This window comes from Bos taurus, chromosome 18, assembly GCF_002263795.3.
Source record: "Bos taurus isolate L1 Dominette 01449 registration number 42190680 breed Hereford chromosome 18, ARS-UCD2.0, whole genome shotgun sequence".
Classification (NCBI taxonomy): domain Eukaryota; kingdom Metazoa; phylum Chordata; class Mammalia; order Artiodactyla; family Bovidae; genus Bos; species Bos taurus.
Genome location: NC_037345.1, coordinates 2,273,069 through 2,285,400, shown reverse-complemented (window position 1 = coordinate 2,285,400; position 12,332 = coordinate 2,273,069). Strand labels below are relative to the sequence as shown.

General features: G+C 41.3%; 1 protein-coding gene across 9 annotated transcripts in view; it reads left to right on the top strand.

Annotated features, from left to right (window-relative positions):
- WDR59 (WD repeat domain 59) overlaps positions 1-12,332 on the top strand; it is an 81,889-nt gene that overhangs the window by 54,136 nt on the left and 15,421 nt on the right. For 8 of the 9 annotated variants that reach the window (XM_059876780.1, XM_005218355.5, XM_059876777.1 and 5 more), the window contains 4 exons: positions 1,262-1,415; positions 5,460-5,516; positions 10,811-10,944; positions 12,193-12,274. In XM_059876780.1, coding sequence (XP_059732763.1) covers positions 1,262-1,415; positions 5,460-5,516; positions 10,811-10,944; positions 12,193-12,274 — 427 coding nt within the window. The remainder of the gene's footprint in view (positions 1-1,261; positions 1,416-5,459; positions 5,517-10,810; positions 10,945-12,192; positions 12,275-12,332) is intronic. The other variant, NM_001101130.1, reaches the window with a different exon arrangement.

Genomic DNA, 12,332 nt, shown 5'->3' with positions numbered 1-12,332 from the left:
TTCTAGTATTTTGTCTAGTTTTTTAGATTATGTTTCTTATTATCTGTTTGTGGTAGTTCTTTATCCATTCTGATTGCAAATCCTTTGCTGGATGTATATATTGATTTTCTCCTAGTCTGTGACTTGTCTTTCTCCCTCTTTAATGATTTTCATTTATTAGCAGCGTTTAATTTTACTGCAATTGTTTATCACTTTTTAAGTGTTAGGGTTGGTGCTTCTGTGTCTTGTCTAAAAAAAAATGTCTGCCTACCCCAAGGTCATAGAAATATTGTGTATTCCCTCTTAAAAATTTATAGATTTAAATTCCTTATATAAGGTCTGTAATTAATCTCGAATTAATTTTTATGTATGATGTGAGGTTGAGGGGGAGTCACAGGTTTTGGTTTTTTTTTTTGCCTTCAGTAGAGATAGATAGTTGTTTTACACATATATGTAGCACCACTTATGGAAGACATTTTGCTCTTGTCAAATTTGCATTGATACCTTTGTTGAGAATCAATTGACCATATGTTTTGAATCTATTTCTGGACTGTATTTTCTCTTTGATTTGTTGTTTTCTCCTTTTATGCCAACACTACAGTGTCAATGTAGGTTTGTATAGTAAGTCTTCAAATCTGGTAGTTAAGTCCCCTAACTTTATTATTCTTGTATAGGATTGTATAATTTCTATAAAAATAGGAATCAGCTTACTGGTTTCTACAAAAAAAGTCTGCTCATGTTTTGCTTGAAATTGCATTAATTCTGTAGATTAATGTGGAGAAAATCAACAGTTTAACAACATGAAATCTTATGGTCTGTTAACACAATGTATTTCTCTATTGTTTTCAGTCTTCTTTAATTTCTCTCAGCAATATTTGTATTTTCAATGCACATCTTTAAGTGTGTCCCTAGGCATTTAATGTATTTTGATGCTATTGTAAATGCAGTTTTAAAAATGTTTATTTTCCAAATGTGATATAAAGAAATACTATAGATTATTGTAGATTGACCTTGTATTTAAATACACTTACTAGTTTAAGTAGTTTACTCATTTCTTTGACTTTTCTGTGTATATAGTCATAGAAACATTCTCTGCTTCTGCAGATAAAGCAGTTTTCAGTTCTAAAATTGCTATTTGGCTCCTTTTTGGAGTTTCCATCATCCCCACCCTGTTATATCCGTCTTTTCCTCCTGATTTCATCAAGTGCTAAGAATGGCATCACTTAGAACCATGAAAAGATTGAAGAAGCCAGTATGGATAACCTTGCCTTTTCAACCACAGATCTCTCTCGGCCTTGTCTGCCTATCACACTGGCTTGATTGCACCCATGAAGATCCGCACAGAGGCCCCTGGGAACCTCCGTTTGTACAGTGGGAGCCCCACGCGCAGTGAGAAGGAGCAGGTCTCCATCAGCTCCTTCTACTACAAGGAGCGGGTAAGTGGCTGAGCCATGGCCTTTGATACTTATTCCTTCCTAGACTCTTGTTCTTGGCCTCCCTACCTACCACACACAGCACCTATTAATAAATTAGTGATCCCCCTGTGGTCTTTCCCTTTCATACTTGGTGTGGTAGAGAAAGACCATTGCTTTCTTCCTTTGAGTTGGTTTTAGCTACTGTAAATTGTGTGGGTGTGGGAGAGTGGGTGACTGGTTGTATAATCCATACTCTTCCCTCCCTTTAACCTTGTCTTTGTGATGCCCGTTCATGAAGTTGATTCCCATCCTTTCAGAATCTCGTAGCTTCAGGTCTTTCTGGGTATTCTGATGTTTGTTAGCAAATTTCAGGATGCTTCAGTAGGCTTGGTATCCTAATATATTTGTAACTTCATAGTTGTGGGAAGTTTTAAAGTTGACCTCCAAGAGATTTTATACTTTTAGTAAGTCTGCACTGAAGTACCCATTTGAATGGACCACTTTATACAAAAATCACCTGAAACTGTCTCTTTCTGTTCCTGACTTCTTAAGGAACTCATTGTCCCTAAAGTAGCTATTAAGCTGTCAGAAACCTTTGGTGACGAGAGTGTAGAGAATGTCAGCAGAGCGTGGGAATGATTCTGAGGACTTTTTGTGTTGTCAGGTTGAGTCTGGCTTAAACCGGCTTTTAGCTGACATGATGTATTAATTGGTTACCACTGAATTACTCACAAACTCAGTCCTTAGTAATACTTTGTTGTTCTCTCCTGCTAATTGAGAAATGATAGATTGACTATAATTAAAATTTTGGTTTTTGAATTATTTAAAATAAAACCCCAATTTCCAGCAAGTGTTAGAGGTGTCTTCACTTCAATTGCAGTGTAGTGTCTCACCTTCTTGGTTTGCAAGATAGTTGGCTGTCTCTGATTTGGTCAGGTCTTAGGGTTGTATGTAACAAATGAGTGGCAGGAACTGATGCCTTGAGACATTACTAGAATTGGGCAAAACCTTCAGTCCAATAGGGAAAATGATTTTTTGTTGCCTTTCTGGCGAACTCCATAGTCCCCTTCTTTGCATCACTGATGGAGTTTTCCACTCTCCCCCCACAACCCAACCCCCACAACTGTTCACGGACCTTCTTAGAACACTTTTATCTTCCCGCGTGCTTTACGTTCAAAGAAATCTTTTTTCTTTTTCTGCAAGCTAGCAGGTAACTGGTGAGATGCTTTAATAAATGGATTGGAACTAAGGCATTTTATCATTGATGTAATAGCCAAACAAACTCACGATTGGATAAGTTTGGGGATTTTCTTTAGCGTCAGAGCCAGGCTGAGGAGATCTTTTAGTCAAAAAGGCAGTTCTGAATTCCCTTTCAGATCACAGCGTGCACCACTGATGCTTGGGTTCAAAGGGGGCAGCACAGGTGGACCAGCACTTTTGACCTGAGATAGTGTGTTTCATCAAGGTAGCTCCAGTTCCAAGAAGGGGCCTCTCCTAATGCAGAAGCATTTGTAAAGCCTACTATATGTTTTTGATGGTCTGACCTCTTTTACGACAAAAGCCGTAATTATGAAGAGGGAATAAAGGCCTGTAGATAACTAATTACCTCTTATCAGACAGGATCTGGATTGTGACATTTCAGATTGGGTTGATTCCCAGTGTGTTACTTCTCCCCAGAAAATGGGCCACTGTAGTCCTCTAGGATGACTGCCTGGAAAATCCCATGGGCAGAGGAGCCTGGTGGGCTGCAGTCTATGGGGTCGCTAAGAGTCGGACACGACTAAGCGACTTCACTTTCACTTTCCTGCATTGGAGAAGGAAATGGCAACCCACTCCAGTGTTCTTGCCTGGAGAATCCCAGGGACGGCTGCCATCTATGGGGTTGCACAGAGTCGGACATGACTGAAGCGACTTAGCAGCAGCAGGATGACATAGTGGAGAAGGCAATGGCACCCCACGCCAGTATTCTTGCCTGGAAAATCCCATGGAAGGAGGAGCCTGATGGGCTGCAGTCCATGGGGTCGCTGGGAGTCGGACACGACTGAGTGACTTCACTTTGACTTTTCACTTTCATGCATTGGAGAAGGAAATGGCAACCCACTCCAGTGTTCTTGCCTGGAGAATCCCAGGGACGGGGGAGCCTGGTGGCTGCTGTCTATGGGGTCGCACACAACTGAAGCGACTTAGCAGCAGCAGTAGCAGCAGCAGCAGCAGCAGCAGGATGACATAGTAAATGGTCTCTGAATTATACTTCAGACAGTGGCCAAATAAAATAGGGAGAAATCGTTTTATTATAATTTCATATGAAACTATTGTATTGATGTATAACATGTACAGAAAAGTTTGCAAATCATTGGTATATATTTCAGTGAATTAACAATTATACAGGCCAAGAAATAGACTATTCTAGGAACTCTAGAAGCCCTGGGGGAGGAAGGCACATTTTAGTGGGTGACGTATAGTAATTATTAGGAAACTGCTGATATTTAAGCTTTTTTGACCTTAAGAAAAGGTTTCATGTGGTTCCAGTTAGTAAGTTAAAATCAGTTGGTAATAAGTGGTCAGGCAGTTATTTTGTGATGAATCTGAAATAAATTCATAAATTCTCCTTTGAAGCTTGTTCACATCCATCCCATTCACATGGGGCATAGGGGAGGAATTAAAGGTATGAAATATGCCGCAGTGTCATGCATAGACCATCTTATTGTCCTCACAGAGAACGATAATGGTTGTATCCCTCAAGGAGTGTTTTCTGATTCTTGGTGTCTAGTTTCAAATGTCAAATCATATCACTTTTATTACTTTAGTCCTGGAAATGATCCCAGTTTACTAAATGTTTCTGTGCTTGTCTTCATTTTTAGCCCAAATTTTATCTCATACATACTTTTATTCTTATTTAGATCTCTACACCTGAGAGCTTTAAATGAATAAGAATAAAGGAAAGGAATATAACTCCATTAAAGTATAGCATTGAAGGAATTATAGAGTATTTTGGAGATTGAAGAAAAAAAAAATCTCTTCAAGCTGTTGGGGACTGGTATTCGTTTCACTTGTTTTTGTGTGTTTTTAACCTTCCCTACTTAGGTCATCTTGTTTTATCACCCAAAGGTTCTCCAGATGGAATTCCAATGTTCACTCTTACAATTTTTTTAAATGTAAGAGAAGTTTAAAAAAAAGGACACATTAAATTTCATAAGAAGTTAGAAAGCACAGAGAGATACTAACTTTCATTTGATAACTGGACCATCTATTAATGGCTGATGAATTACTGTTTATTCTTAGAGTAAATCAGAAGGCCCAGAACCTAAGATAAACATTAGGCATTGCCCTGTAAACATTAAAAAAAATTTGCAGCCTCCTACATTTGCTTCAGTTGATGTCACTAAAATAGCTTTAATGTAAACAACTGAGGAGGTCCTGGTTAATAGAATAGTTTCTGATTTCCTGAAACAGTGTTGTGTGCTCCCAGTTTCACACTGATGCTTGAGTTGTTAGCAAGAGCCTTCCTTTCCCACAGGCTCTTGCTTCCTCGTGGCACCCCTCTGAGGATGGTCCTGGAGTCCCAAGATTGAAACTCCAGTCTCCCCAGCGGACCCCAGCCACACCAAAAACAGTTCAGTGTTGAGTCTGTTGAGGAACTTCTTCCTGTTTAGGAATGAGAATCTTCTCGCACATACATGTGCTCTTGAAGGGGAAGCAGAGCTCTCTACCTGTTTCTTATGATCTTAATTCTTATAGGAGAACCACAGGTCTCCATTGTAGTTCCTCTGTCAGAGCTGTATGGACATCAGCCTCCTAATATCTTGAAACATGTTTTGGACTAAAGGACAATGATGTTGAAGCTGTGTGTGGAGTGTGATTGGTTGGGGGGTGGTTGAGGGCTTCAAGTACTGCTGTGCTGAGGTTCAGGTTTTTCAGTTGTTCCCAGCCAGAGTTTGCAGTATATTATGGTAGTTTGAATCCATCAGATGTGTGGGAAGCTTTCATTTTATTCTATATTTTTTCCCTTTTAATTTTCTCGGTGTTTTTCTTCCCTCCTCCTGGGTGTAACGTTTTCACGCACAGATGTCTCCTCGCTCTGCCCGGCGACGTTGGTCCATACAAGCAATTAACGACTTCCCGGTACTGTGCGCTGTCAAATGCTCTTCTTAACTAATCTTGTCTCTGCCCAAAGGCCCAAGAATAAAATGCCACCTGCCTGGCTTTGAGGAACCTGAAATGACAGGCTGGCTGGTCTTTAGGACCAGCATAATCAATTTCTCACTCTTAGGAGTCAGGCCCCAGGGACTGCTCCTGGTTCTATCAGTTTCAAATAGTTGAATACTGATATCACTAAGGATTGTGAATAGACTTCTTTGAAAATGAAGCTAAATGCTAGATTTCTTGGGAAGAACCCTGATGATAAGCCTTTAGTTCACCTGATTTCACTTGGAGTATTTGTATAATTTCATAGAGCTTGCAAAAGCCCACGTTTGGCATGGCGGGGCAGCAGAGGAAGATGTAAGAGGCTTCTGCCATTCTGTCTCTGTTTTTATCGTCTTGCTTATCGAGTTCAAAGAGGGAAGTGCCCACCTGCTTCCTTGGCGTGACACTGAAGTGAGATTTTAATCCTTCGGGAATTTCCTGGAACAAATTTTTTCCCTTGCCATCAATATTTTGCATTGCCAGTAGAACTTCTGCAATGGACATCTTCTTTTCCTTTTCTCTTGCTGACTCTCTCCTCTTCTGTCTTCCTCTCCCACCCGCTTCGTGTTTCAGTCCTGCCATAGTGACCTCAGGCTGTGCAAGGCAGCAGTCTTGAGGCTTTTGTGTAAATTTCCTTACAGGGGGATCATCCCGTAGCCTTTTCATATAAAAGCCAGTTGAAATCAGGAACCCTGATTAGCAAGTGCCACTGCTGCCCAATACCTTGGAGGTGGAGCCGCCTCTCTGGCCACCTTTCCTCAGAGAGCCTGTCCTACCAACCCAACTGCTGTGTTTCCACTGATTTTCCAGGAGTCCCTGCTCCCGCTGCTATTTAAATAGGAACTCATTTTGACTCACTTCCCACTCTGCTGATTATTATGCATTGTTGATGGGGTTGCTGCGAAGCAGTTGGTGGCTTATTCTTGGGCTGTTTTACATTTAACCCATTTATTGGCATCAATGTTGCCTCCGATTGTAGCAGTAACACTGGTGGTTCAGTCGCAAGCTGGCTATTGGTTGTCATTCAGTGCTCTCTGCACCAGTGCCTCCCTCCTCGCCCCTCTCTTCCCCACCCCAGTCCTCGCTGTCCTCTTTCCTCTAATTCCATGAACACCTTCTTGGTCTGTTCAGAGGAGCATCCCGGTCTCATTGTGTGATAACTTGTCTGTCTTGCTTTGTCTCTCCTCCCTTGATCCCTGCTCATGAAATCTGTGGGGAAGGGGTGTTTTCTATTGATGGGGCATTGAGATGACCTAAGAGAAGTGCAGAGTCCTTTGCCTCCCAGAGGTACCGATTTTACTGCACAGAAAAGTATCCACATTTAAGCTCATCAGAGTGGGACTGGAGCAATGCAGGAGGTTTAGGGGGCTTTGGGGCCCAGTACCCTTATCTCACCTGGAAAGGTCAGCCACACCTCATCCCAGTGTATCATGGTTGTCATCACCGGATAGTGACTCAGACCAGATAGATTATCCTAAAATCACCAGCAAGATACTAGGGCAAATAAGTCATGGGGAGGTGTGGATAAGATATGAACCATTTTTCTTGCCAAAGCACTGGAGGGAACACCCTGAAACACTGTCTGTGCTTGTTAGGGAGCAACAGGGACCTAGGCCCTGACACCTGATTTGAGATCTACTGCATCTTCCTTTAGGCAGCCTTGTTGGATTTGAATCCCTAGAATAACTGGCCCAAGACAGGATTACTGAGTGGCCTCGTAGCCTTAATGGGAGATAGCTCATATTTTAAAACCATCAACCCCACCTAAAATTAAAACAAAAAAAATTTGTGACACCTCCCCTTTAAAGATTTTTCAATAATGTTTTCTGGTTATTCTTGCTGGATTAAATGAACAAAAAGAGCTGTCCCTTTACTGTCTCTGCAGTTTGATTCTTGGTGGCGACTGTCATTACGGTGATCCTGTGTTAGGGACTCTCCTTCTATTATAGGCTCAAAGGCATCTTATGTAAAGCATTCCCTGTACATTAGTATAGATCAAACAGAGAAGCACCTGGAAACCTCTCAAGAAATTGATAAGAAAGCCCCAGGAAATACAGACTGTGATTTCTGTAATTCAGTTATGGGTAGTTGCAAAAAGTTGCCCAGACCACTGTCTTTGCATTTTCATCAAGGACTAATTGATGACTCACATGGACCTGTTTCTACCTATTTTATCCAAGACTGCAAATGGGAGAAGAGCCCTGAAGCATCTCTTTGGACCCTGAGTTTTCTTCTCTCTGAATGTGTCCAATCCTAACAAATCCCAAAAGGAAATTAAACAGTTTGAGGTACAGGCTTGTGAGCCCAGCCTGGAACACAGCAACTTTGTCTGAGCCCGATAAGTGAAGCCTGATAGCCTCAGGAGCAGTTTGCCTCTGACCGTCTCCAGCACACTGCTCTGACTCCGCAGAGCTCAATCCAGTGCTTGACAGAGAAGTGTCTTTACATGTGCATAATTAGAAGACGGTGTGTTGAACAGGCCTCACTAGAATCAGTTATTGATCTCCTTATATACAGAAATAGATCTATTTTTATATGGACCAGAACTGTTTATGTGTTAACAGGTAGCTTAGGACTTAATTCCCCCACCTTTTAAAATCATACTTTTAAAAATGGTTAACAAGTATGGGCTTAGCAGCCTGACACCTGTGGTCAAATCTCAACTCTAGGAGTGTACAGTCTTGAGTAAGCTCATGTCCTCATTGGTCAAGTCCAGGACTCTCTTATTTCCCAGGTACCGGGTCCCGTGTGTCCGTTTTAGGGAAGCCTCTGGGAAACAGGACAGTTGCTTGTGGTCTTCTTCCACGTCCATCACTCAGGTCCCTCTGCTCAAATATTTTTGACATTCTGAAATTAATTCTTTGCTAAGAAAACATTCTTACATGAACTAGTCTATTTGTAAATGAATCACTCTGGGCACATGGACCTTAATTATTATTATGCTTTCATTAGGTTTGCTTAAAAAGTCAAGAAATTGTGGATGTTTCAGTGTGGTCTGAACGCTGCAGACCCCATCCCTCATGAATCCTCCATTGACTTCCACTGTTCAGTTAAACGGAGCTGGCATGAAATTCTCAGTTGTTGACGGGCTTCTTCTTTGCTCTTTGTAATAAGGAGCTAGAGTCAGTGCCTGGAAAGCAGTGTTAGAAGCCTTTTGACCAACCCAGAAGACTCAATTAGATGAATCCTAGTTGGCTCCAGACGGAAACTGTTGAGTGTAAATGTTTTTGGTTGTTTTTTCTGCCTTAAAAAAAAAAAAAAAAATCCAGTACCCTAAATCTCACTGGAGATGACTGATTATGTGGGATTTTGCAGGTGTGTCATTTCTTGGGATTTTTAAACTCCCAGAAACCTGGATAAAAGTCACAGTGAAGTGAGTTTGTGGCCTTAGGCCCTGCCCGTTCTAGTTAACCGTGTTGTTCTGTCCTGTCACTGCTGGGTTGGACATCGAGTATCCCTCCCGAAAACCAATCCTAGTGCTCAGGGCACTCGTGACTGCATGGGCTTATGTCAGTGAATGCTCCCTGGCTCCAGCCCATCCTGACGAGCTCTTTGGTCATTAGCACAATTACCCCTTATTTGCACCCACATCAGGATTCTTTAGAAAATAAGCTGGGCCAACAAAGAATTGAAGGGCTCCCTGCTAATAATAGTTGTAGCTTCTTGTATTGCAGAATAGTGACTTGTGTATGGATACATAGTATTAATAACTGAACTGCTTCTAAAACCAAATGGGTTGAGGTTGATAGCATATATGTTTATAGATGTGTATCCAAACTGATAGCATATATGTTTACAAAGTACTATGAAGAATTCAAATACTTCAGCTAAAGGTCTGCTTTTACCTGTCATGCACTGACTCTAGGTTTCCTAGATTTAGTAGGTTCCATGCCACTTACTGATCCTATAGAAAATTACATGCATTGGACAACTTTAGGGGTTAGATGGGACATCAGTGGTTAGAAATGCTGAATATAGACCATGACTGATTTATGGGAGAGTGGTTGTATCGAAATCACTGGTAGAAAAGGAATTTATCTGTGAGTCATCTAAGTAATTATCTAACCTACATGCCCGAGAGTTTATGGACATTTAGAAAAATTAGAGATTTTTAAATTGCACCTTTCCAGGTGACACTTTGCACTCTCACCTTTTCATTGTCTGTTGATTAACCTTGTGAGATTGGAACACAGAGCTTATCCTGAGGCCAAAGTTACCAAGTGAGCGAAGAGAGAGTGACCAGAGCCTGCATTTACTGCAAAAAAGAAACATGCTAGGGGTCACCCTGAGCCGGGGCATTGGCAATAAGACCAGTAAACCTTGCCCTGGTAATACAACCAGGCCCTTTTCTGAGCTCCTTTTGCCTCCTTCGTTAATAAATATGTCACTTCCCTCCTGAGTTGGATCACTTAGTTGACCTCCTTTCTAACTTCTGGAAATAAAATAGAATATTGCTCCCTTGGCTGGTCGTCATTTTGAAGATACCAGATGGGGCTACACTCTCATAATTCTCATTCTCTAAGACATCTCTCATTTCCCACATACAGACTTCTCTGCAGGCCTTTGGAGGGAAGGCTCTGGGGAAATAGGATAATTGCTCCTGATCTTCCATGTTCATTACCCAGGTCCCTCTGCTCAGGTATTTTTGACATTCTAAATGATCGCTTTTAGAAATAACTCAGATCTGCTAGGAAAAACAGGGCAGTTCTCCTTGAAACACTAAGTTTCTGTGTCTACCTCCCATAGACGAAGGTTTGCAGATCCTACACTACTGTGTCTGAATTAAATTTCAACAAGCTTGATTAAAGCTATCTGAAAAGGAAAAAAAAAAAAAACTTTGATTAATTTAAAGCAAGAATTTTGAACCTAGGACTGAACCCAACCTTAAAAGTTGCTCTTCTCCCACATTTTTGTGGTCTTATACTAACGTATTTACCTGCTGTTCTTTCTTTCTTTTTTAAATTTTGGCTTCAAGGTATTTATTTTTGAGCACCTGCAGAATGTATATAGCATTGCAGTAGGTGCTTATTTTACTGTTAGGGTTTTGGACCATGAGCTCAATGCCCTTTGTCATCCTTTTTATTTCCTACAGATGCTGATTCATTTAATTGTGGGCATGATGCAATGCAAAGTCTCTGCAAATTACCAATGACCCAACAATGATGTGCTCTGCAAGTGTAGGTTTCCATTCATTAAAGTCCCCATTAGTTATATCTTGTCATCTCCCCCAGAAATCAAGGAGATGGAAAAGTAAGCGTGAAGGATCGGACTCTGGCAATCGACCAATCAAGGCTGCTGGGAAAGTGATCATTCAGGATATAGCTTGCCTTCTTCCAGTTCACAAGTCATTGGGAGAACTATACATGTAAGTTCAGAATTTCAACTATGCAGTGCTTCTCACTTAGACATGAGATCAGAGTTGTTCATTTTATTTTTTGGCTGCTCTGTGGCTTGTGGGATCTCGGTTCTCTGACGGGGGATTGAACCCAGGCCACCGCCATGAAAGCCCAGAATCCTAACCATTAGGCTGCCAGGGAGCTCCCTATTTATTTTTTGAGGTATTGGAATCTTTTCTTCAAGAGCAGTTTTAGGAGAAGTCCAGTGCATTAGCTTTCTTCTGCTGGATAGTGAAATTACCACAGACCTAGTATTTAAATAACGCTCATTTATTATCTCACAGTTCCCCTGGGTCAGGAGTCTGGGCTTGGCTTACCTCGGTCCTTGCTCTGATCTCCCCAGACTAAAGTCACGAAGTTGCTGGGTGGCAGTTTTAGCCAGTGCTCAGGGTCCTCTTCCAAACCCGTGGAGGTTGTTAGCAGAATTCAGTTCCTTGCAGCCAAAGAACTCAGGGAATTTCATCTTCTCAGAGACCAGCAAGAGTTTCTCACTGATGCTTCAGCTTCTTTCTAAGGTCTCGTCTGTTTAGGTCAGGCCCATCCAGGAGAATCTCCCTTTTGACAATTATGGGAGTAATATCACATCAGTATTTACTGGTCTCACCCCTATTTAAAGAGATGAGAGATCTGCTTTATACAAGCACATACAGCAATCTTGGGTACAGTCTTAGAATTCTGCCTCCTGCTCTCAGTATGTAAAACATTTAATAGCAGAGCCACTTTGGTTGAAGGGAGGTGGGAGGTGAGTGACAGGCACACAGAGGCTGCTGGCCTGTGGTTCCCCTTCTTGCAGAACTTGAATGCATAACAAAAAATATTTCTTTTGTTGTATGTACAGAGCACATTATCCCTTGTGTTAGAAACTACAGTTGGTATTATACACATTTAAATCAAGTTTTATTCAACCCTTAAGCCTAGGGAACTCCCCAGGAAAGCTGGCTGGCAAATTGGTCTTTGAGTCTGGCCTCTTTTCCTGACTTCAAAGAGGTGAGCAATTTCACCTTCCCCGGGCCTGAACTCACAGTGTAACATCAGCTGTGATGTTGGGTAAGGTAAGGTTTTACTGCATATTATGTAGAAAAGGAGCTTAAGGCCAATACAAATAAAACATTTGAGTGACAACCTAAAGAGGCAGTTTTTAGTTTATTTGTTAAGTCGGAAGTAGTTGATTTAGAAGTCAGTTAGAAAGCAGCTTTTTAATTCCTTTTAAATTTCAGACTGAATGTGAATGATATTCAAGAAACGTGTCAGAAGAATGCCGCTTCTGCCTTACTTGTTGGAAGGAAGGATCTTGTCCAGGTATTTTCCATCCCTTTTGTTGGAATTCTGGATTTTTCTTTTGGAGCAATTTGTATTC